General features: G+C 39.6%; 1 protein-coding gene across 2 annotated transcripts in view; it reads left to right on the top strand.

Moving 5' to 3' along the window:
- Positions 1 to 25,614, top strand: part of inpp5a (inositol polyphosphate-5-phosphatase A) — a 483,620-nt gene that overhangs the window by 220,102 nt on the left and 237,904 nt on the right. For both annotated transcript variants that reach the window (XM_073027526.1, XM_073027527.1), the window contains exons 3-4: positions 11,918 to 12,018; positions 16,309 to 16,396. In XM_073027526.1, coding sequence (XP_072883627.1) covers positions 11,918 to 12,018; positions 16,309 to 16,396 — 189 coding nt within the window. The remainder of the gene's footprint in view (positions 1 to 11,917; positions 12,019 to 16,308; positions 16,397 to 25,614) is intronic.

Genomic DNA, 25,614 nt, shown 5'->3' with positions numbered 1-25,614 from the left:
CCAATCTGAAATATCAGCTATTTCTCTGCAGATGCTGTTTGACCTGCTGGGTATTTCCATCATTTTCCGTTTTTAATTAACAGTTCCAGCATTTATGATTTTTAGCTTTTTATTTGGTTCCAGATATAACTTGTTGGTTTTAAATTTGAGGAGATAATGGAAAATGCCAAAATGGTTAAAAATCTTAGTAAAGAATTTACTAGCAACATTGAATTTAAAAAAAAATCATAGTACACCCAGGTACACACAAATAACATTTCCTGTTTATCACAAGTCTGATCTAAGTAAGTTGCAGTTTCCCATAATTTCACATCAGTGCTTCTTTGGTGAACTTTAGTAGCATTGTAAGAAGCAAAAGGAAAGATCTAGGAATTGCAGTGTAGTGTGGGAAAATGCGAAAATGTCTATTTTGGCATCGGCAGTGACATCTACTCCCCTTTTAAATAGTACCCTTCTCTGCAAGTGGTGCAAATGTTACACTGACTGCTTTACCTCTTCCATTCTCTGTCAAAAGATCCAGACATTCCTTCCAGGTGAACCAGGGATTCACTTGAATTTCTTCCAATTTTCTGCATTACAAATGGTGCTTACAACCTCATCTTCTGTGTATTGAAGGTGACCCTGAGCTTCCAGTTGCCTGTCACTTTAATTTTCTATCCCTCTCCCACATTGGCCTTTCTGTTGGTGTAAGTTTAAGGATCACTCTCTGATCCTTAGAATGAGTGGTAAGTTCATTCACCACTCTGAATGGATTCTGTGGTGTACAGACTCACTTTCAAGGACTCTTTACAGCTCGTGTTCTCCATATTATATTTATTTGCACAGTTTGTCTTTTTTTGTACATTGGATCTTGATGTATAGTTTTTCATAAAATGCTATTGAGATTCATTTTTTCCCTGTAAATGTCTACAGGAAAATGACTCTAAAGATAGTATGCGGTAACAAGGTTCAAGGTATATTTTATTAATTAGAGTACATATATGTCACCATGTACAACCCTGAGATTCACTTTTCTGCAGGTATACTTAGCAAATCTATAGAATAGATTGTAACTATAGCAGGGTAAATGAAAGATCAACCGGGAGATAATAAGCTGCATAAATGCAAATATAAATAAATAGTAATAAGTACTGAGAAGAAGATAAAGTGTCCTTAAAATGAGATCATTGGCTGTGGGAACATCTCAATGGACGGGCAAGTGAGTGTAGTTATTCCTTTTGTTCAAGAGCTTGGTGACTGAGGGATAGTGACTGTTCCTGAACCTGGTGGTGTGAGTTCTGAGGCTCTTGTACCTTCTTCCTGATGGCAGCAGTGAGAAAGGAGCAAGGCTTGGAGGGGGAGGGTAAGAATCTCTGATGATGGATGCCTCTTTCCTAAGACAGCGTTTCATGTAGATGTGCTCAGTGGTTGTGAGGGCACTTCCTGTGATGTACAGGGTCGAATCCACTACTTTTTGTAGGATTTTCCATTCAAAGGCATTGGCGTTTCCATACCTGGCTGTGATGCAGCTAATCAATACACTCTGCGCTACACATCTGTTTGATGACATACCAGATCTCCACATACTTCTAAGGAAGTAGAAGCACTGCCTTGCTTTCTTCAAATTACATTTACATGCTGGGTCCAGGACAGATCCACTGAAATAGTAACACCCAGGAGTTTAAAAGTTGCTGACCTTCTCTATCTCCTATTCTCCAATGAGGACTGACTCATGGACCCCTAATTTCCCTCTCTTGAAGTGTACAATCAGTTCCTTGGTCTTGCTAACATTGAGTGAGAGGTTGTTGTTGTGATACCATTCAACCAAATTTTCAGTCTCCCTATTTTGATAATAAATTTATTTTGAACTTTGAAATTTGACTTTGTATGTTATAGCCCTCAGAATTAACATTCAATTCAACAATTGTAAATAACTAGATTCAGTGTGTATTAGAACTGGCCAGCATTCTTTGTGAAATTCAAAGCCGACAACTCAATTAGTAAACAATTTGTGAGAAGTTATGAGAAAATAATATTCACTATTAATGCCATGCATTTGTGGGAAGGGTCCCCAGAATATATTTATTCATAGGCAGTTTGTGCTGTCTGCCATTATACAGTGGTAGATTGAGAGCTCTGTCTTATTATTATCCCCATCTTCCTTGGCTTCTGACTCTTAACTGAGCTTGAGTGAATGCCCTCATACTTTTTGTTGTAAAAACAAAAAAAATTCTTAACAGCAGTTTAATTGCACACATCTTAGAAACTTTGCGCTGGCTGGTAGGAATTCCCAGCTCTCATCTGTTGCTCTCGGCTTCTCATCGTTGCCTCTCGCCTCGGAAAATATTGTGAAAGAAATGTGTCTACAGTGAATGTTAATCACTCCACTTAATTAACGGAGTTTCATCCACATTCCATGTGGCAATTTCTGCAACACAAAAAGAGATTGCTGAGGTGGTCAAGTCTATTTTCTTGTCCATTTCTGGAAAAAAGGCATCAAATTTTAAATAAAACCATCATGTTATTCCTTTGTTATCTTTATTAAATATCTGTGAATGCATGTGGTTTTTCAAGCGTTTCTACCTTAAGCCACATGTGCCTTCTTTGACAAGTAAATAAGGCTGTAAGTATAATATGCAAAACTTTTAACTGGTATAGTTGTTTCCATTAACAGAGGTATTTTTTAGATTGGCTGTCAGGCTTGAAGAATGCAGTACGATTTTGAGGGTGATGATGTAGCAAAAAACACATATAATTCTTGGATACAAAAGCTGCTATATTCATGGACAGGAGACAGGAGGCCTAAAGCTAATGAGGTTAGGGAAGAGTTATGAGGGGAGCCATTACAAAGCCTGATCAAAAAAATTAATCTAAAGGAAGGGGAAGAAGTCAAGATGCAATGAGGTACATTTTCAGACAATGGCTCCAAGATAGGTGGTGTCTTCTACCAGCCTGGGGTGGAGGAACTTTCCCCATCCACTCCATTCTGCCAGAGGCAAACACTCAAGAGTCCAGAAATGGCGGAATGCAGGGTTTTGGAATGCTAGCAAGAAAGTCCATGAAGGGCTTAAAAACAAGATGGCGGATTTAAGTTTAGAGATCTTCAGTATTCAGTAGCTAGCATTGAGCAGCAAGAACAGGGATAATGGGTGAATGAGACTTGGTCTGGATGGGATATGGGCAACAAATAATTATGGGCCTCCTCTACTGTCATGATGAAGCCACACTCAGGTTGGAGGAACAACACTTTATATTCCGTCTGTGTAGCCTCCAAACCTGATGGCATGAACATTGATTTCTCTAACTTCCGTTAATGCCCCTCTTCCCCTTCTTACCCCATCCCTATTTTAAATTTTTGTTTTCTCTCTCTCTTTCCCTCTCACAATAACTCCTTGCCTGTTCTCCATCTTCCTCTGGTGCTACCCTCCCCCTTTCTTTCTTCCAAGGCCTTCCGTCCTATGATACTCCCCCTTCTCCAGCCTTGTATCCCTTTTGCCAATCAACTTCCCAGCTCTTAGCTTCATCCCTCCCCCTCCTGTCTTCTCTTATCATTTCGGGTCTCCCCCTCCCCCTCCCACTTTCAAATCTCTTACTATCTCTTTTTTCCGTTAGTCCTGACGAAAGGTCTCGACCCGAAACATCGACAGTGCTTCTTCCTATAGATGCTATTGACATTCCACCAGCATTTTGTGTGTGTTGCTTGAATTTCCAGCATCTGCAGATTTCCTTGTTTGTGTTTTTAAATAATTAAAGTTGTACTTTTTTAAATAAAAAAGTTATGATTGCATTTGTAGTCATGTGATCACAGATGCTTTCCACAACAAGTAAAATGTTTAAAGTCCCCTTTCAGTCCCTCCCACACAGTGCAAGATGAGCAATGATAAAGTTAGATGTTGCTTCTGATGAACCTCTCTCACCCCACAAATTAAGTCTAATCATAGATGCACTATACATAAATTCTCATCAATTTCTTTGATAACGTGCTGGTTTGATGTTTTGGCTTATCAAACTCAAACTCGCATTTCTTGTTCCCTTTCCATAACAAATTGTTTACTTTGTCTTAAACTGAGCTAACGTGCTGGGAGTGGAATATTTTTAGTATTAGCAACTGCCTGCTGGGCACAGATTGGACGCAGAGCAGCCGATGTTGTAAGCAGGAGGAGTGACACAGATTGGAAATGTAGTTTTCAAGATTGAGCTATATAATTTTAAATGCAATATGCATTCAGTGGCCACTTTATTAGGTATGTGTGTACACCTGTTTGTAATGCAAATATCTAATCAGCCAATCATGTGGCAGCAACTCAGTGCATAAAAAACATGCATATATGGTCAAGTGGTTCAGCTGTTCAGACCAAACATCAGACTGGGGAAGAAATGTGATCTAAGTGACTTTGACCTCGGAATGAACGTTGTGCCACATGGGGTGGTTTGGGTATCTAAGGAATTGCTGACCTCCTGGGATCTTCAAGCACAACCGTGCCTAAAGTTGACAGAGAAAATAATAAAAGCATGCGGTGAGCGGCAATTTTATGGGTGAAAATGCATCATTAATCAGAGAGGTCAGAGGAGAATGACCAGGCTGGTTTAAGCTGACAGGAAGGCAACAGTAACCCAAATAACCATATGTTACATCCATGGTGTGCAGAAGGGCATCTCTGTGCGCACAACATGTCCAACCTTGAAGTAGTTGGGCTACAGCAGCAGAAGACCATGAAAATACAAAAATGTATAGATAATTAAATGGCCTGTTCCTAATAATGTGACCACTGAGTGAATGATAGAATAGCAGAATTATCAAAAAATCGTTAAAGTCATTATCATTATAAATAAATGACTTCACCAGATGCCAGTTAACTTTCTATTACAGTTCCTCTTTAATAAACTATTTCATAGTCTGATACACAGAATGCTGGAGGAACTCAGCAGCATTTATGAAAAAGAGTAAACAGGCCACATTTCAGGCCTGAGAAGGAAGGGGGAGGGGAAAGAGGCTAGCTGGAAGGTGATAGGAGAGGTCAGGTGGGTGGACAAGGTCAAGGGCTGGAGAAGAAAGAATCTGATAGGAGAGGGAAGTAAGAGAAAGGGAAGGAGGAGGGGGCCCAGGGGAAGCAATAAGCAGGTGAGAAGTAAAAGGTCAGAATGGGGAATTGGGGGTGGGGTGGTTAAATTTTATTCAACCGAAGGAGAAATCGATATTCATACCATCAGGTTGAAGTGTATCCAGAAGGAATTTCATAGTGTGCATCTCTCACCGATATTTATATATCTTGTTTTGTACTTTCAATGGGATTTCTAGTTGACGGATATATTTTGTGGGATTATTTATTTATTTAATTGAGATACAGCATGGCGTAGGCCTTTCCAGCCCTTCGAACCACACCACCCTGCAATCTCCCAATTTAACCCTAGCCTAATCTCAGGACAGTTTACAACGACCAATTAACCTACCAACCAGTACATCTTTGGATTGTGGAAGGAAACTGGAGCACCCAGGGGAAACACAGTCACGGGGAGAAATTACAAGTTCCTTACAGGCAGCGGCAGGAATTGAACCCAGGTTGCTTGTACTGTAAAGTGTTGTGCCTACCACAATGCCACCCAGGATTAGCCAAATTCATTTACATTTCAGCAGCAGGAAAGATTTTGATGTGCGACTTGCTTTCTGGAGGGAAGAGGTAGAGGGCTAAGACTCTGTTATTCAAGTTGGGAGTTTCATCCCTGTCTTCTTAAAACCGTTTTAAATAATTTTCCATAATTGTGTTTATATCTTAGAAGCATATGAAACAACTACTCGTGGGTTTGATATTACACATGGAAAATCACTAACTTAATCTACTATCATTTTGCTGTGAATCTTTCTGAATAAAATCACATCACACATTCCATAATTTACATCGCCCTCCCTCAGCTGAAGTTTAATTTGTAGTCTTGGTGCCCTTTCCTGGAATATTGATGGCAATTTTAATAACTTGTATTAATGTTGTATGGTGAGGTGAGGGCTTCCGTTGGTTGGAGTTGACCATGCATATTGCATGCTAGCTGTCCAGATATGCAAACCTGGGCAGTACGATATGGAGAGCAAGCTTTGCCCATGTAGCAGGCATGCATATGATGAACCCAAATGAACGGCAGAGACCGATACCGTCTGGTACCAGCAACGACTCAGGAGATGCCAGTCAGCATTGAAGTCAATGTAGGTCTGTCTTAGGGACTCCAGCTCCGGATTTTTCTCTCAGGGTTTACTCCAGGAGCCTTCCCCAAGAGTGGGTATAGCCGCAAGGCAGCGGAGGTTTGAGACAGGACTTTCCTTCTTCGAGATGATTTGCCAACCATGGCTGACGAGCCCCATCTGCCTGAAGCGACTGGTTTTAAGGTGCAAGTAACCTGCCTTTGCTCCTTCTCTTGTCAGTAGAAATGGTTCCCCCAAGCTTAGTAGCTAAATCACATATGAAGGCCAAGAGCTGGACGTAGTTGTGAGAGGCTATTTGAGGACACAAGCTATTGGGAGCATTTAATAGGTAGTGGGAGCTTGTACCCATTACCACCCCCAGCTGTAACAACTTTAAGGAACCAAAATGTTCATGGTATCAAAATGAATATTATTGTATAGGCTTTTCCCATAGGATTTACTGAATGATGCTATGTTTATTTAGCTCAATCTTCTTCCATTTTGTGTATATGAGAAATCCCTAAAGTGAAAGTTGATTTCTTAAATTTGGTCAAAAGATTCAGATTAGGCTTATTGTCATATACGCCAGGGTGCAATGAAATTCTTTGTGCATGTGAAGTTCACAGTAAAAGAAAATATAACAACTAATAAAGCAACCAGCGCAAACAACAGAATGATGCATAGTAGTTCAAGCTGCAGTCATGCTAAAGAAAATGCTGAAAGTACATTACTTGAAGATGTAGAACTAAGGATCGAAGAGCATGACAGCCTCACCAGGGAGGAGATATGAAAGAGTTGATTGGTTCCGAAGTTTCATAGCCATTTTTGAGTCTGGTTACCTGGGCTTTCATGCTCCAATATCTTCTCCTCAGAAGTAGAAGAGAGGAAGGGGAATGAAGGGCACCCTTGACAACATTATTAGTGCATCTGGAGAAGTTCAGGAGAATCCTCGTGGACAAGCCAAAGCTTCTTGAATGCTTCTAAGAAAGTACGTAGGATGAAGTGCTTTCACAGTCACCACAGCAGCATGGAGGGATTGGGGAGGATGCTGGGGATATGGATGCTTAGGAACTTGGAGCTTTAGACCAATTCTGTAGTAGCTCTATTGCTGTGGTTAGGGTTGCGTTCCCCCTGCACCTCCTTTGAGCAACAACAAGCTCTTTCATTTTGCTGATGTTGTTCTGACACTATGACAAAAAGTTCACAATCTCTTTCCTGTACTTCATCTAATCGTTGTCATTGACTTAGCTTACAACAGTGGTGCTATTGATGAACAAGAAGCTTGAGTGGGTACCTTCTTTGGCCGCAATGTCAAAATTCAAATAAATGTTATCATCAAAGTACATAAAGTCAGCATATACATCCCTGAGATTCATTTTCTTGTGGACATACTCAGCAAATCTTCAGAATTGTAAGTAAAACAGGATCAATGAGGGATCGACCAGAGTGTAGAAGACACCAAACTGCAATAAATAAATTGCAATAAATATCAGGAACGTGAAGTAGTGAGATAAAGACTCCTTGAAGTAAGATATCGGTTGTGGGAACATTTCAATGATGGGGCAAGTGAGTTTAGTTATCCCCTTTTATTCAAGAGCCTGATGGTTGAGGGGTAGTAATGGTTCTTGAACTTGGTGGTTCGAGTCCTGAGAGTCTTATATCTTCTACCTGATGGCAGCATCAAGAAGACAGCACAACCTGGGTGGTGGGGATCTCTGATGATGGTCCCCACCCATTGTCATGGGTATACTGGGAGTAGAGCAGGGTACTGTGCATGCAACTCTGGGCAGATCCACTGTTGAGGGTCAGGGTCAACAAAGATCAAAATTCACACCAGGCTGCAACTTGTATATACATTTCTATATAGATAAATAGATAGACAGCTGCCATTTGGAGATGGCTGATGGCACAGTGCACATTGGTCTAAATGAGCAATTCCATCTGGAAAAGAGAGACTGAATAAAATTGTGGTACTGATACCTACTGAGGGAAGTGGTGAAGGTTTGTTAGTTGTATCTTCACCACCACCCAGTTGGCGCTATCATCATTTGTGTCTTTCTTGGTCTCCATCCTATCATGCCCACTCTCTTTGGTCTGTCACCCCTTCACCCCTCTAGAACGTAGTACATGATTAATTTATGAAAAAGAGTGCAGTCGGCATTTTGGGCTGATGAAGGATCTCAGCCCTAAACAGGGTCTCAAACCGAAACATTGACTCTTTATTCCTTTCTATAGTATTTTGTGTGTGTTCGGCCACAAAGGGGGAAACAAATCTTACAATGTAGCAGTAAAATGAATGGCACCTTTGGATCTACAGTACTGCACTAAAGTCTTAGCATATATATAGTAGGGTACCTAAGACTTTTGCATAGTACTGTAGTAATTTTATGTATTACACTGTACTGCTACTACAAAAATAACAAATTTCATGACATATATGAGTGATGATAAACCTGATTCTGATATGGGCCTCTATTGCGGACTGAGAGTGGGAAGAGTGCAGGGAGCGGGGAATAATGGTTGGGAAAGGGGGAAGGGAGAGGGGAGGGAATGGGAAGCACCAGAGAGATCTTCTGTAATGATCAATAAACCAATTGTTTGGAATCAAGTGACCTTGTCTGTTGTGTCAGGGTTGGGTGTGTTTGCACCCATGCCACCTCTTGCCCCTGGCCCTCCTTCTCTGCTACCTGTCCCACACACTCCTGTGATGCTCCACCCTCGACAGCCCTAACATCTTTTGCTCCTGCCAGATTTACACACTCGCTCTTTGCTCCACATTGACAATACAATACTTTGCAAAAGTTTTGGGACCCTAGCTATATATGTGTGCCTAAGACTTTTGCACAGTACTGTATATATCATTCTAGTCTATCATATTGAGAAAGATTCAATAACTAAAATTAGATCTCCTACTGCCTAGTCAGAGTATAATTGTCCTGAGTAATACAGTATATTTTAAACTCTTCCACAGATAGTTCAGCCCCACACCAATGTTTTCCAAGATGTTTAAACTGAAAGGAAATTCTGTCTTTGTCACTGAAGTACATTTTTCAAGAAGGTGCAGGGGCAGAAACAGAAAGAGTTAGAGTACAAGAAGAGAAAATGGTGATGGTTGTGGTCTGTGATTGAGTGATGATGGAAAGTGGAAAATAGTGAGGCACTTCGGAAAGGCTGTAATGAATAATCGCAGAACATTGATGCCTTAGATACACAGTATTTTTTTAGATCTAGCCACTGGTGACTTATTCAGGGCTTATTACCAACGTAGAAATCTGACATGCTGGTTCATACTGCCAGAGGTGATTCTTCTACAATAAGTTTGTTTCCTACAACACTTGTGTTCAGAAGTAGATGGAAACTTCCAGAAATACCTATGTTCCTTGTAATCACATTCAAAATGTGTATAGGACAACATGTGTATCTTTTAACAGATTTACCCATCACCTTGGGAATCAACAAAGGGGGAATTTGCGGGATATGCTCACATCCCATGTAAAGGAGACAAATGGCAGCTCCCCAGTCATTTGTATGCAGGTCGAAGCTGCTTGGTTTAGGCTTACTTATAAATTAAATAATATGCAGAACCAAAGAGCATAGCAAATAATACAAACAGGACCGTACTTAAAGATACATGAAGTGGAATCTGTTTTCACTGAGGTTGGGTGGGGCTACAACTAGAGGTCGTGGGTTCAAGGTGAGAAGTTTAAGGAGAACATGAGAGGAAACTCAGAGGGTCGTGAGAGTGTGGAATGAGCTGCAGCACAAGTAGTGCATGCAAGCTCAATCTCAACATTTAAGAGAAGTTTGGTGGTGGGGGTATGGTGGGTTATGGTCCAAGTGAAGGTCGATGGGAGTAGGCTGTTTAAATGCATCGGTATGTGCTAGATGGGCCAAAGGGCCTGTTTCTGTGCTGTACTTTTCCATGACTCTAAGGATAATAGACCTTTTAAAAGAAGTTTGAAATGAAAACAGAAAATGTTGTAAATACTCAACAGGTCAAGCAGTATCTGTGGAGTCAGAAATTGAATTAAAGTTCCAGGTCCATCAGTTCTGTTTCTCTCTTTAGTGTCATTCTCCGAGTACCTCCAGCATTCCCTGTTTCAGACTCCCAGCATCTACAATGACTTTATTTCAGGCAGTTGTTGTTTCACCTCCAAGAAATGCATTAATGTCAAGTTAATTGGGTTCTCAGTGTTCCATTTGCTTCTATCCTACTTTCTGACTTTTCACTTAATTATCAGTATTGAGAGAACAGCTCCCTTTTAAACTGTAATTACTCTTTCTAAAAGAAGGCAGGAAACAAAAATAGTTTTTCAATATGTCCCAGCATGTTGATTTGAATTAGTCTGTGATGAGTAATTATCAAAGTGCTTTTCAGCTTCTGCTGTGAACAATGAGATAACCTCATTCCTACTGGTACTGAAGGGTACATACATTGAGAGGTGTGCTGTTAGTAAACCACCACTCCAACCACTTCTCAGAGCCAACTGAATCAGAGAGCTGCACAAACAGTGAAGCAGCTAGCCCTCTGTGGCAACTGTGTGTAGACCAACCAGGTCGCTCCTAGGCAATATAACTCTGGGGCGCAACACCTCCAGTTCAGAGACTGATAGAAAAACTGGCTCGAGAACCCAGCTGGAATAAAGTGCTGCACCTTAGAAAACCACTCCCATTTTCAGCAGTGACGTAGGTTGATTGGCAATGAAGGCCTTGTATCTTCTTTCCAGCGCAATTGATAAATCCAAGGACATACATACAGTACTGTGCAAAAGTCCTGGACACATATGTACAGCTAGGGTGCCTGAGACTTTTGCACTGTACTGTATTTGTCAATGTGGAGCAGAGAGCGAGTTTGTAAATCTGGCAAGAGCAGAATCTGGGAGTGTTGAACGGGTAGCTCCAAGGGAAGGGTGTGAGATTGGTGTTAGAGAAGGAGTTCCAGATTTGGGGTGGGGGGGGGGTGTGTGGGTGCAGACACACCCAACCCTGAGACACCAGGCAAGGTAATTTGATTCCAAACAATTGATTTATTGATCATTACAGAATGTCTCTTTGGTGCTTCCTGCTCCCTCCACTCTCTCTTCCCCCTTTCCCAACCACGATTCCCCTCTCTCTGTTCCCTTCCCACTCTCTGTCCACAATAGAGACCAAAATCAGAATCAGGTTTACCATCATTCACATATATCATGAAATTTGTTTTTTTTGTGGCAGCAGTACAGTGCAATACATAAAGTTATTACAGTACCATGCAAAAGTCTTGGGCACCCTAGTGATATATATGTATGTACACACACACACACACACACACACACACACTCTCTCTCTCTCTCTCTCTCTCTCTCTCTCTCTCTCTCTCTCTCTCTCTCTCTCTCTCTCTCTCTCTCTCTCTCTCTCTCTCTCTCTCTCTCTCTCTCTCTCTCTCTCTCTCTCTCTCTCTCTCTCTCTCTCTCTCTCTCTCTCTCTCTCTCTCTCTCTCTCTCTCTCTCTCTCTCTCTCTCTATATATATATATAAATGCCTTATACTTCTGCAAAACCCAGCAAATTAATTTTAATTTGCTTCTATCTTAACATTACCCCCCGTATCAAAAGCTTTATTTTTTAGCCAGACTTGAAGAAGAGTCTTGGCCTGAAACGTCAACTATTTATTCAATTCCATAGGTGCTGCCTGACTTGCCGAGTTCACACATTTTGTGTGTATTGCTTTGGTATTTCATTGAACTCTTTTAGCTGCAGTGGTGACAATATATTTTTCTTTTTCTTTACAGACCGTGCACACACACAAGCCTCATTTTATTGCATTGCATTGCCAAGAAGTTGGAGGGAAGAATTATGAAGCCTCAATGTCCCATGTTGATAAGTTTGTGAAGTAAGTATTGTGTTTACCTAACTCTCAGCGGAATGAATACTTGGGCCTTTATTACTAACAAGGTGAAAACATGGGAATTTAAGACTCATTAGATTACTGAGTTGCTATGTTAGATTGCAACTGTTGTTAGCCAATCTTCATTGACTTGTTTCATATTTCCATTCATCAGTAATGCCTGCACTGTTTTTGTGCACTTTATACAGTCCTGTGTAGGTCTATAGTCTAGTGTAGCTTTCTTTGTGTTGTTTTTTTACGTAGTTCAGTCTAGTTTTTTTGTACTGTGTCATGTAACACCATGGTCCTGAAAAACATTGTCTCATTTTTACTATGTACTGTACGAGCAGTTATGGTTGAAATGACAATAAAAGTGACTTGACTTGACTTGATCATTTTGTACACTCTATAAGGTAAGGTGGAAAACAACATTGTTATGACTGGTGAGCGAACCTTAATTCTTAACAGAATCTGAAGGTAATTGCAAACAGATCTAACAGCATTGTACCACAGTACTTCTTTAAGCTTCATATACATTTGTAATATCTAGTTTCCATGAGGCATGAATCTTAAAAGAATGAATTAAGAACAACAGCCTTGAGTTATTTCCAACAAAGGAGATTCTGCAGATGCTGAAAATCCAGAGCAGCACAAACAAAACTCTAGAGGAACTCGACACGTTAAGCAGCATCCATGGAGGTGAATAAACAGTTGACGTTTCAGTCCTAATGAACAGTCATGTCCTGAAATTTTAGCTGTTTAATCCCCTCCATTGATGCTGCCTGACTGGTGGAGTTCTTCCAGGATTTTGTGTTTTGCTTTGAGTTATTTAAACACAAGTGAGAAACTAAACTGGGCAATGATCTGATGGTTCATATTAAGGTCAATAATAAAAAAATTAAATTAACAAATTATTTGTCCATGAAGAAAGATACCACATTTTAAGTATAATAGTATAACATTTCCTATCTTTATTGATTGACAGTTCTAACTCAACAATATTTTATAGTGTTGGTCTTGATTTAATTTCAGGGATGACTGGGTTGGCTGAAATGTGTTCTCATTGGTTCTTTTGGAGGGAGCTATATTCCAGGCATTGATTTCAAGTAATAACTTCCACGTTTCTAATCCCCATGATTGGAATTTACAGTTGATACCATTCCAATTGATTTTTTAGCAGAGTGTTCAATCTTTCCACCAACTTTGTTGTATACAGACAGACAGACATACTTTATTGATCCCGGGGGAAATTGCGTTTCGTTACAGCCGCACCAACCAAGAATAGAATAGAAATATAGCAATATAAAACCATAAATAATTAAAAAATAATAAGTTAATCATGCCAAGTGGAAATAAGTCCAGGACCAGCCTATTGGCTCAGGGTGTCTGACACTCTGAGGGAGGAGTTGTAAAATTTGATGGCCACAGGCAGGAATGACTTCCTATGACGCTCAAGTGTTGCATCTCGGTGGAATGAGTCTCTGGCTGAACGTACTCCTGTGCCTAACCAGTATATTATGGAGTGGATGGGAGTCATTGTCCAAGATGGTATGCAACTTGGACAGCATCCTCTTTTCAGACACCACCGTCAGAGAGTCCAGTTCTACCCCCACAACATCACTGACCTTACGAATGAGTTTGTTATTTTTGTTGGTGTCTGCTACCCTCAGCCTGCTGCCCCAGCACACAACAGCAAACATGATAGCACTGGCCACCACAGACTCGTAGAACATCCTCAGCATCGTCCAGCAGATGTTAAAGGACCTCAGTCTCTTCAGGAAATAGAGACGGCTCTGACCCTTCTTGTAGACAGCCTCAAACTCCCTTTGTGTTCTCCCCAAACTTCCCTCTGGATTATACCTTCTAGTTCTCAAACATCTTCTAGATCCCACAGTAAGCAAACATAATTTCCTCATTTCCCTTAGTTTCTTGATTGTCAGAATCAGAGTCAGGTTTAATATCACCAGCATATGTTGTGAAATTTGTTAAATTTGTGGTAGCAGTACAATGCAATATATATATATAGAAAAAAACTGAATTACATAATCATTTAATTTATATATATATATATATATATATATATATAGTTAAAATAAGTAGTACAAAAACATAAATACATAGAATAAAGTAGTGAGGTAGAGTTCTTGGGTTCAGTGTCCATTTAGAAATTGGATGGCAGAGGGAAAGAAGCTGTTCCTGAATCATTGAGTGTGTTAGGTATCGATCAAATCATTCTTTACCTTTCCAAATTCCAGGAAATCTGTATTTTTCAGTCTGTTCCCAAATCAATCGATGGGGCCTAGATATAATTCAGATAAATCAATGGCACATTCTCTCCCACTCCCACAGCAGAGTGACGAGGAGTGGTGTCCAGGGCTTCTTACCATGTGCTCCTGTCCCTCTAAATACATTTGTCAGCAATGAGAATGATTGGAAATCAAAACACAGCAGATTCTGAAAATCTAAATGCTGGAAAATTGGCAGTTCAGTCTGCATCTGTGGGCAGAGAACGAGAGCTAATTTTCAGCTTGACGATGCCCTTCATCATTTGACATTCTAAAAGACCTTTTGGATCTTATTTCTCTTTAGATCCCCCATTGTTTCTAACTTCTTAACCATTTAGAAAGTTCTGTTTATTTTGAATTAAAGTGATTGACTTCAAACTCACTAATATTAAAATTGATTTGTCTCTATTTTGCAAATTCATTTAATTTATGAAAAATTATTAACTAATGTCCTTTTTTAACCCATGGCAGGTTCACTGTTAAAATAACACATTTTAAAAATGTACATTGTATTATAGCAGTTAAGGAAGAAGTATTCTAAATTCTAACCTGAAAATATTGCAGATTACATCCTAACCAAGAGCAGGGCTCCCTCTGCTGGCACAGACATACATTTGCAAAGTTTGTTCCAGATATTACTGGAAGTATCTCCCCCTGCTGGTTTGAGCTTAGGTGTGTGTTTGTGTCCAAGAAAGCGGAGCTTTTATGTCTCCTTTAGAGCTCACCTTCCTATCGCCACATCTATCATCTTCATTTTCAGAAATTTAGAATTGGAAGTCCAGAGCAGAAACTCTTTTAATTCTGTATTGAACACTGAGCTTCTTATCAGTAACAAATGATGAGTGTCATACTCAAAATGTCTATTAATTGTTCGCTATCATTTTCAATAATTTGATTCCATCTGGAATTTGATCCCTTGTCATCAGTTGAATTTGCCAACCAGTTCAGGTGCTCAGCCCACACATATAGACTAGCTTGGGGGAGGACACCTTATCATTGTCCTTAATTAGCCTTTAACGTATTTATCTATCTATCTCTCTATTTATACTTTATACAGGAATTATACTTTGTTGGGAGTTGAACCTAATCAGCAGACAGTTTACAATGAGCAATTAAACTACCCGGTCTTTGGACTGTGGGAGGAAATTGGAGTTGCCGAGGGAAACCCATGCATGCTACAGGGAGGAAGTACAGAGGCTCCAGAGTTGAACTCTGAACTTTGGAATGTCCTGAGCTGCATTAATGTCAGGCTAACCACTACGCTGCCATAGGAAAAGGATTGTTAAACAGAATTTTAAAATTATAGTTGACACAAGCATCTTTTGCTTGCTTTGATGTTTTTGGAATACACTTCAGTATAAATGGGAGCCTTTCCACTCATGGAGATAGTTGGGCTGTCCAGGCAGCAGCTTACAAAATGAAACCAACCCCAATGTGGTTGAGAATAGCGTACCTTCACATTGTTGATCAGCTACCTTTGATCAAATCTTTCACAATTCAATCAACATGTAAAGACTACACATATCAAGCTACATTTATGAAGGCATTTGATTTAATCACGTCAGAGCTTTTGCTCTACAACAGTTTTCCACCTTTAATTGGGTATTCAATTAAAATGATCAAAACGTTCAGTGTTTTGTACCGAACCAAACATGCCTACAGAAGGATGGTTTATAAAACTCTACAGTAACAATCTGATTCAAGTAAACCTTTCACCAAGGCCCAAATGTGACAGGACACTATTTTAAAATAGCATAATTAGGAATAAAGGTGGTATTCTCTTCGGTAAGTTTAAAATCAGGGAGCAAATTCTGGATTAAGAGTTGCCCTTTTAAGGTGTGTAGGAGAAGGAATTTCTGTTCTTCTTTGGAATTTTGCTTTGGAGAGAGATGGATGATGAATTACTGAATATGTTCAAGAATTAAAAGACAAGACATTTTGGAGTTACAGTAGCAAAAAACAGACCTATCCTAAAAATCCCATGGAAAACATTTTCCTTCTCTTATTGTAGAGAACTGCTATCGAGTGATGAAATGAAAGAATATAACAGAGCACGAGTATACTTGGATGAAAATTATAAATCACCTGAACATTTTACGGTAAGATATCTTCTTTGTGTTAATCTTGGAATTGAAGGAAGCACAATATTAGAATAAGCACTCAGTGGCGACTTTATTAGGTACCCCAGTACACCTGCTCATTAATGAAAATTTCTAATCATCCAATCACATGGCAGCAACTCAGTGCATAACAGGATGCAGATATGGTCAAGAGGTTCAGTTGTTGTTCAGACCAGATACCAAAATGGGGAAGAGATGTAAGTGATTTTGACTTTGGAATGATCGTTGGTGACAGACGGGGTGGTTTGAGTATCTCAGAAGCCGCTGATCTCCTGGGATTTTCATGTACAACAGACTCTAGAGTTTACTGAGAATGGTACGATAAACAAAAATAACATCCAGTGAGTGGAAGTCCTGTGAGTTTTGCTAATGAGAGGGGTCAGAGGAGACTGGCTAGACTGGTTCAAACTGACTGGAAGGCGACAGTAACTCAAATAACCACACGTTACAACAATGGTGTTCAAAAGAGCATCTCTGAATCTACAACACGTCGAACCTTGAGGTAGACGGGCTACAGCAGCAGAAGACCACACTGTATTTCACTCCTCTACCTAATAAGGTGGCCACTGAGTGTATGCCTTCATTATATATTACGTCAAGCATTTCTAATGCAAAGTAGAAGCATAAACGTTTTGATGTAATTCAGATACTAAAATGAGATTGTTTTACTGACTTCAACACACAATAAATATTAAATGATTTATTATTGTTGGGGATCAGATGATCTAGCAATAATTCTAGCCCACCCCTAGCACTGTCAGAACAAATTTGCAACTTCCAAGATGAAGTTGCATAAGACTCTGAAGATTTATTGGTATTAATCTTGCACATACTGTAAGGCAATTGTCTTTTTTTTGTTGAAACATGGATTTAAATGCTTTAAGTGGATTAGTAAATTCCAGTAACGTGAATGTCTTTCATGGGAGTTGGATAGAATTTTGGTTAACTGTGTGGATCACAGAAGTCACAGAAATATAATTGGCAGAGGATAGTTTGTGACTTACAAAGAACAAGTTTTTTCCTCCCTCTGTCTTGGAACTTGCAGTAACTTGAGGTGATGCTTAATACTGCTGATTTAACTAGAAATGAGTTTGTAATAAATTTGATTGATGGTTTACTCTTTATCACGTAGAAAAACTTAATTGCCCATTTGTTTGGATTTGCACAAATGATATCTGTGACATTCCCAGTAGATTGGATTTATTTAATTTTGGATTTTTGTTGAGAGAACCGGAGAGAGATACTGCACAATGTGATACCCGGAATTCTTGTTGGAGGAAAATATTGATAGTGGAGGTAATGTACAACAAATTTGGGTTTCAATTCATCAAACGAATTTATGATAGGAAAGGCGTAGAATGATTTTTGAAGGATTCTAACAGACAATTGGCTTGTATAGTGGTTCCTTGGTGGTTTAGGATAATCAGTAAATCCTCACTCAAGGAATGAAAGTTACCCAGAGGCTCTTGTGTCAGTAATGTAAGCAAACTTAACTTTGTTTTTTGTAGCCAAAAAACTTCATACATTAGATCAATTAGCCTAGCTTACAGTAACAGATATCAATACTCCTTAAAAAGCCCTTTCAAAGAAGTTCTTCCTACTCATTTGCTGCCAATTTTCATACCTGATTGTACTTTGAAGAGCATCGCAGCAGATGTTTGCTCAGTGTTGCTTTCTGATAAACGTACATCACTAATCTAAACCAAACTAACGATAATGATGCTCGTGGAATTTGGTTAGTCATTGCCACCTACAGCTCACTGTACTTATTGAAAAGCTATATCTTTCTCCACTTTTATTATTCAAACTCAACTTCATGCATGGAAGTCTAATGGTGAGTGGTATTTTAAACTGCTTCGTGATTGATAGAAACAGATGCACCAAATCGTAAAAATTTGTAAATATCCATGTTCAGTCCTGCAGAAGTGAAAAGTTAAGTTCATTCTCTAGCATTACACGCGGCAAGAAAAATAAGCTGAGAAAGTAAAGAGTCCACACATTGTGTGTAAGTATTTCAAAGCTGAGTTTAGACAGTCACATGTCTGTAGTGGTAATTTTGAGATGAGACTTCACAGTAGATAATCAGACAGACAGGTGTCTAGTCATCATGGACACTTGGTTTTCTCGTGATTCTGTACTTTGACTATTTCTCCCCTTTTCTGTGATTTGTATAAAACTATTTCATCAGCGATTGTATAGGTCGGCAAGCAAATCTGAAATGTTGAACTTTGACTGCACCCTGTCACAAGCAATATGACAGCAAATAAGAACGCAAGCCAAGAGATGTGATGATGTTCTTTCGGATGTCAAATTGGGTTTGAAAAAGTTCATTGTGGCAGATGAACAGGTATTGACTCTCAACAGAAGGTTTCTGCCCGGCAGAGACTATGCTTCCAACTGGCTTGCCTATTTAATGACCTATGGGATCTAATACCTGCTAAATTACCAAGTTAATTTTGCTTGAAGGGAGTTTTGGCCATCTTGCTACTCTGTCCTGAAGAAATGTCAACTTTTTATTCCTTTCCGTAGATTTTGCCTGACCTGCTGAGTTCCTCCAGCATTTTGTGTGTGTTGCTCAGATTTCCAGCATCTGCAGATTTCCTCGTGTTTATGCTTTACTCCACCGTTGTTGCTTCACTCCCTTAAACTCTGCTGCTTTTTCCCCATGCTGCTTAATTTGTTCAGCCCCTTCCAGTTGCCCCTCAGTCCCATGGTCACTTTTGCACTTCAATAGCATCTTACTGAACCGCCCTGAATCAATTTCAGTGCCTGGATTGAAGGGAGTGCATGCATATTTTAATAAGTAGTGTTGAAAAAGTGTGGAAAAATTCAGCTTGGCATATAGTTGTGCAGTTAATCTCATGTAATAAGTGCTCAATTTTGTTTTAGATAGGTAGTTCTTCAGACTGGTGAATATCTGAAAGAACTCTCAAAACTCTGGAATTTATACTGATTAATTATACCAGGTTCTGACACTAGGTGTCACTGAACAGCAGGAGTTCCATTGCAACTGGAGTAAAACAGCTGGAATGAGGGTAATGAAAAAAGCAGGGACTGCATTTGAATAATCAAGAAAGAAAATAGTAAATGATGCGGTTTCTGACTTCAGTATACATATTAATGATGCCAGAGTTTTCTTTTAAACAAAGGCAAGGAAGCACAACATAAATTGGTGTAAATGAAACAGCTGTTTTTTTTGGTTCTTACTATTGCGGTACATGTGGAGTTCATTCTGCTTCCGTGTAATTAGGTGATTCAGAATCTGAACAATTCAAATTCCATTGTTTATTGTTTAGAAATCCATGATTCTTAATCAGTTTTTGAGAAATGTTTTTCTTGTTTCCAACGAGCTGGTTTCTGTTGACTGCATTAAATTCTGTTGTCTAACAGCAGTGAAGGGTTTTAACTATCTGGATCATCATTTTTTCAGTTTGTACACCTTCAAATTTTGCATGAAAACTGCAATATTTTAACCTCCAGGTTTGTTTTACTCAAGTAGCCTCACGCTGATTATGCAGAGTTTATAAACACTTAGTAAGACATAAATTTGCTCTTCTTACAATGGACAGGAATTCATGTGCATTTCCTAATATGTTTTTACCACAATGATTAAGGATCAAGGATCAACTTTATTTTCCATATACATTTGGATGTATTAGCTGCTCTAACACATGTATTTACCACAAGAAGTACATCCTCTGTTGAGCCTTTTTGTCAATGAAGGAGTTATGGTTCTCCGACACGAGGTCCTGCAAAAGAATGATGCCCAGCAAACCTGAATGTTGAAACAGTGCTAACTGTAGAGTTATTGATGATGTACGCGTGGAAAGGAGTCACATTTCTCCTCAAGTCAATATGCATAATAATTAATTTTAGAGGTGGTAACTGCAAATCAGCAACAGGTTGGATTTTTGGGATTTGGGCCAAGAGGCCTCATCACGAGCTCTACAGTTCAATCCAATTCAAACTGTGGTCATAAAGAACCGAAGGAAATAGGGTTTGTGGTTTCAATTCCATTCTGAGTAGATGTGCCTAATACATTACTGAGCACTGCTTCAGTTAGGCATGTGTTGTCAATATTAAACTAGTACAGTACTGCAGTGCAGGTGGCACATTCTTGTATTGTTCTTAAATCACTTCATTGGAGCAGGATGGAAGGAGCAACTTCTTCCTGCTGTTCATCTGCCAGTGCTTTGGTGCCATCCCTTAAACTTAACAGAATTTAATCTTTCAGCCCTGACATCTCTCGCCTTAATGAGTCGATAAGTAAACAGAATTCCAAACATATCCTTCTCTTTGTAAAGTGACCACAGCTTGGTTCTATGGTGAGCTCATTGCAGCCGGGAAGAAAGGATCTGTCAATATCTGTGGTGGGAGCTTCTCTATTCCTAGAACTATGGCTCTCAGATGTCATCTCAACAGGAGTCCAGCATTAAGCCGGCAGGACAAGAAACGTGAATAAATTGTTAAACATAACTTCGTCACTCGGAGGGTGAGTGTGGAACAAGCTGCTGGCAGGAGTGGTGATACAGGTTTGATTTCAACATTTAAGAAAAATTTGGATATGTACTTGGACGGGAGCGATATGGAGGGCTATAGTCCAGGTGTAGGTCAATGGGAATAGGCAGAATAACTGTTCAGTATGGACTAGGTGGGCCAAATGGCCTGCTTCTGTACTGAAGTGCTGTCTGATTCTATTATACAAACTGCAAAAAAGATTGGAACATGCTCAGTTGTTTAAAGTAGAATCTGTGCAATTGTTTAAAGTTTAAAGTACAATTTTAAATACCTGAAATGAGCATTAAAAAGGCAAGAGTTGTAAGTAGAGTTTGAGAAGAATAGAATAGTAATACAGTAATTTGTTTCTTAGAGTGGAGTATATCAACTCAGGACGTACAATTTAGTGCTCATGTTGATGGTGTTTTTAGAGCTTTCCACAATAATACTAGTTTGTAAATCTTTGGAATCTCGTCTCTTCTGTGGCTTACTTGATCGCATCAGTGAAAGCTAGAATCAGCACAGTACCAAAGTAATCCACATAAAGTGCTGGAGGAACTCAGCAGGTCAGGCAGCATCTATGAAAAAGAGTAAAGAGTCGACTTATAGGGCTGAGAAATTTCATCAGGACTCCTTGATCAGGACAATACCTAAACGCTGTTTTCAGCATAGCACTTACGTGTAATATATGCTATGAAAAATTAAAGCTGTTGTCATTTTCAGGATAGAATGATAATGAACAGAAATAGTTTTGCCATATTTGTGCAGCAGAAAATGAGCTAATAGGAAGTACATGAATTCTGGCTAAATTTACTGATTCCAAACTGAGAACAGTGTTTGCTTGTCTGCTTATGTTAAATATGCTTTGTTACACCATAAATTCAATGTGATCAATAACTCCTTTATTCTTGTGCTCTCAGTTGGTCACCAAAATCTTTGTCTGTTGGATTTGGTGATAATGCTTTATTTGTTGCTTGTTTCAGTTAGATCTTCATGTTAATTAGCAGTTTGTTCTTCTGTGATCAATACTACATCTCTCAATAAATTACAGATTATAGATTTCATATAATTTCAACAGCTTTCAGTTGGAGAAGAGGAGTTACAGCCATTTGTGCCTCTGAGCATCTTTTGTTTGTCACCCTGAGATTTTTCCCCTTCTCGGACATATATTTCACTGCTTGCTTCATGCCTCAGAATTCCCTCCTTTTGAGTAAATGTCTTCATCCCAGAATAAGATCCCAGGTAGTGTTAATTTTTACAGATAAAAGAAATGTCATGCATAATAGGTCAATATGAAACCAAAGTAACGTGGAATAAATTACAAACTTAATTATTGGGAGTTGTTAGATTACACTATTAACAGTTGTGTGTTCAACACAATCTATTGTAAAAATAGCTGAAAGTTGTTTGCTAATAGTAACTAATTAATTTATTACTGTTTGTTGGTCATGTCTTAATGCTGTATTGATTAGACTATCGTGCCCAGCCTATGTAGCTTTGCACACAACTTTATTTAACTGACATTTGAATAAAGGTCAAAGACAAATAGTAGCAATAAAAATATCCAAACTGCCTGTAGGTCAGGACTGATGGCTGAAAGATTTTGATGGTCTCAGAAGGGCTCTTAGTTGAAGTTAATCAGAAGGCAGCTTTGTTACTATATAAAAACTAGACTAAAATCTACTTGAACTGTGGCTAAATGTCTTTCAAATTAGCAGTTGAGCAAAACAAGCACCAACAGAATTGTGTCACTAGCAAGTAGTGGCTATGTTCATACTAGCCAGTACCAACACCCCACTGCCCAACAACACTGGCCCTAACCCCAAAATCAATACCTAGTGATTCAACATCAAATCGCAGTCAATAAGGCAAGCAACCCTGTACAGCATCCACTGTTTCTGAAAGGTTTCACATGAGCCATGAAACTGGCAAATGGGACAATGTCCCCAATGTCCCTCTTTAAAAGTCGCTTTAATATGGTGAAATTTAGTGATACGATCATATAAAGGAGGAAAGGGCTACCTTTCCCTCTTGATGCTCCATTTTCCATTTGTAACTTCAGAAAGTTTCCAGAAAAGTTGTGTGATCAATCGAACCTCCAGATCCTTAATGATAGGTGCGAGAACATTAGATATAGGTTGAAGTGATTTTTAACTATCCTTTTGAACTGAGATCTTCAAAAAAAATGTTGAAGTAATAGGACCCACATTGTATGGTATTTAAACTTACCACACCAAGGGAATGAGATGAGGAAGAGGACCAAAGATGCAAATGAAGCAGACAGCACAGGACGAGGAAGGGAAGACAATGTTAATTATGTTGAGAGAACTGCGAATAGAGCCAGGAAGTTAGACAATGAGGTTAGATGAAGAGGGTCTTGAGCATTATAGTATTTATTTTATTCCTTTTATTTTAGAGATGCAGCATGTTAACAGGCCCTTCTGGCCCAACAAACCTGCACCACCCAGTTACACCCATGTGACCAATTAACCTATTAAGCCCTGATTATCACGAGTGGAAAGGAAGGGAGAAGAAGCCAGAGCTTCGTTTCCAGTCATGACGAAGGGCCTCGGCCTGAAATGGCAATTGTTCATTTCTCTTTGCAGCTGCTGCCAAACCTGCTAACTTGCTCCTGCATTTTGTGCTTGTAGCTGTGGATTTCCAGCATCTGCAGACACTCTTGTGTTTAGTCTCTACTAACCGGTACACCTTTGGAGGAAGCCAAAGCATGCAGAAGAAAGCTGTGCAGTCGTGGGGAGGACGTACAACCTTACAGTCAGTGGCAGAATTGAAGTTGGGCTGCTGCTGTGATAAGTTTATACAAACCACTGCTCTACCGAGCCATCCTGCTTACAATCAAATATGCTAACCATGCAACTAAATTCTAACAATATAGTGTGAACACAAGAACGCATGTAAATAGGAGCACGAACACGTCACCACGCCTCCCCCCCAAGCTTGATCAGTGCTATTCAATATGATCACTGCTGATCTATGCAGGACTCCTCTACTGTGCCAATTCCCCACAACCCTCAATTCCTTGATCTTTCAAATATTTGTCCACCGCCCTGGCAGCAGAGAATTCTGAAGATTCACTACCCACTGAGATAAGACATTTCTTGTCATCTCTGTTTTAAATGATGAACTGCTTATTTTGCAACTATGCCTCCTTCTTTGTGACTCTCCGACTTGTGAAAACATCTTGACATCTACACTGTTATGCCCTTTAGAATCTTTCTGTTTGACAAAGTTTACCTTTCATTCTTCCAAATTCCTTACTGTCTAGACTTTGTCAATAGGACGATTACGTACCTCATCCTAAGAGTTAGCAGGCAATTTCCACTGCCTCTTACCTCTTCTCCTCACCTCCCCCTGGTGCTCCTCCTTCTTCCCTTTCTCCCATGGTCCACTCTCCTCTCCTATCAGGTTCCTTTTTCTCCAGCCCTTCACTTTTCCTGTCATCTATCATCTTCCAGCTCGCCATCTTCCCCTCTGCCCACCTTTTTATTCTGGCATCTTCCCTCTTCCTTTCCCGTCCTGAAGAAGGGTCTCAGCTCAGAAAGTCGACTGTTTATTCATCTCCATAGATGCTGCCTGACCTGCTGAGTTTCCTCAGCATTTTGCCTCTGTTGCTCCAGTGCTCCCTTATCTTTTTTATAGGTGAAGGAACCTAAACTGTGCACAGTATTCTAGATGTGATCTTAGCAATACCCTGTACAACTCTGATATAACCCCCTTAGCATTAAACTCCAAACCTTGTGCAATAAAGGTGAAAATGCTATTTGCCTTCTTCATTAACTGTTGCACCCTCCATGATTACTTTTAGTAATTCATGCACGAGAACACCTAGAGCTTCTTTCATTTGCAGTCTCTGTTCATGTACATCGATAAAACCTTCTAATCCCACTTAGAGAGGTGTGTGACCTCACACTTCCCCACATTAAACTTTGTTCATTAGGTTTTCACCAGATGCTCTGTGTATATATATCCTATTGCAGAATCAGTGTATTCTCATCACTACATACCCTTTCATCTGCTTTGTATCATCTGCAAACCTCCTCCAAATTATTAATGTAAATAATGAATAATTGAGTGCCAAGAACCATTCCCTATTATTTATACCTCACCAGCTTGAGAGGATGTATTTGAAAGTTCAACGTAAATTTATTATCAAAGTACATATCTGTCACTGTTTACAAACCTATGATTTATTTTCTTGTGGGCATACTCAATTCATTTATAGAATAATAACCATAATGGACTATGGCATTCAACCAGAGTGCAGAAGACATCATGCTGTGCAAATACAAAAAGAAAGAAATAAAGATAATAATAAATAAGTAATAAATATCGAGAACATGGGTTGAAGAGTCCTTGAAAGTGAGTGCTTTGGTTGTGGGAATATTTCAGTGATGGGGGAAGTGAAGTTGAGTGAAGTTAGTCCCTTTGGTTCCAGAGCCTGACGAATGAAAGGTAGTAACTGTTTATGAACCTGGTGGTGTGAGTCCTGAGGGTCCCGTACCTTCTACCTGATGGCAGCAGCGAGAAGAGAGCTTGTCCTTGGTGGTGGTTGTCCCTGATGATGGATGCTGCTTTCCAGTGACAGCATTTCACATAGATGTGCTCAGTGGTGTGGAGGGCTTTGCCAATGATGGACCCATATTTCCAACTCTTTGTTTTTAAGGTGCCACCTAGTTTTT

This window comes from Hemitrygon akajei, chromosome 23, assembly GCF_048418815.1.
Source record: "Hemitrygon akajei chromosome 23, sHemAka1.3, whole genome shotgun sequence".
Classification (NCBI taxonomy): Eukaryota; Metazoa; Chordata; class Chondrichthyes; order Myliobatiformes; family Dasyatidae; genus Hemitrygon; species Hemitrygon akajei.
Note: the sequence above shows the minus strand (reverse complement) of the source record. Positions and strands in the feature narration are given on the sequence as shown.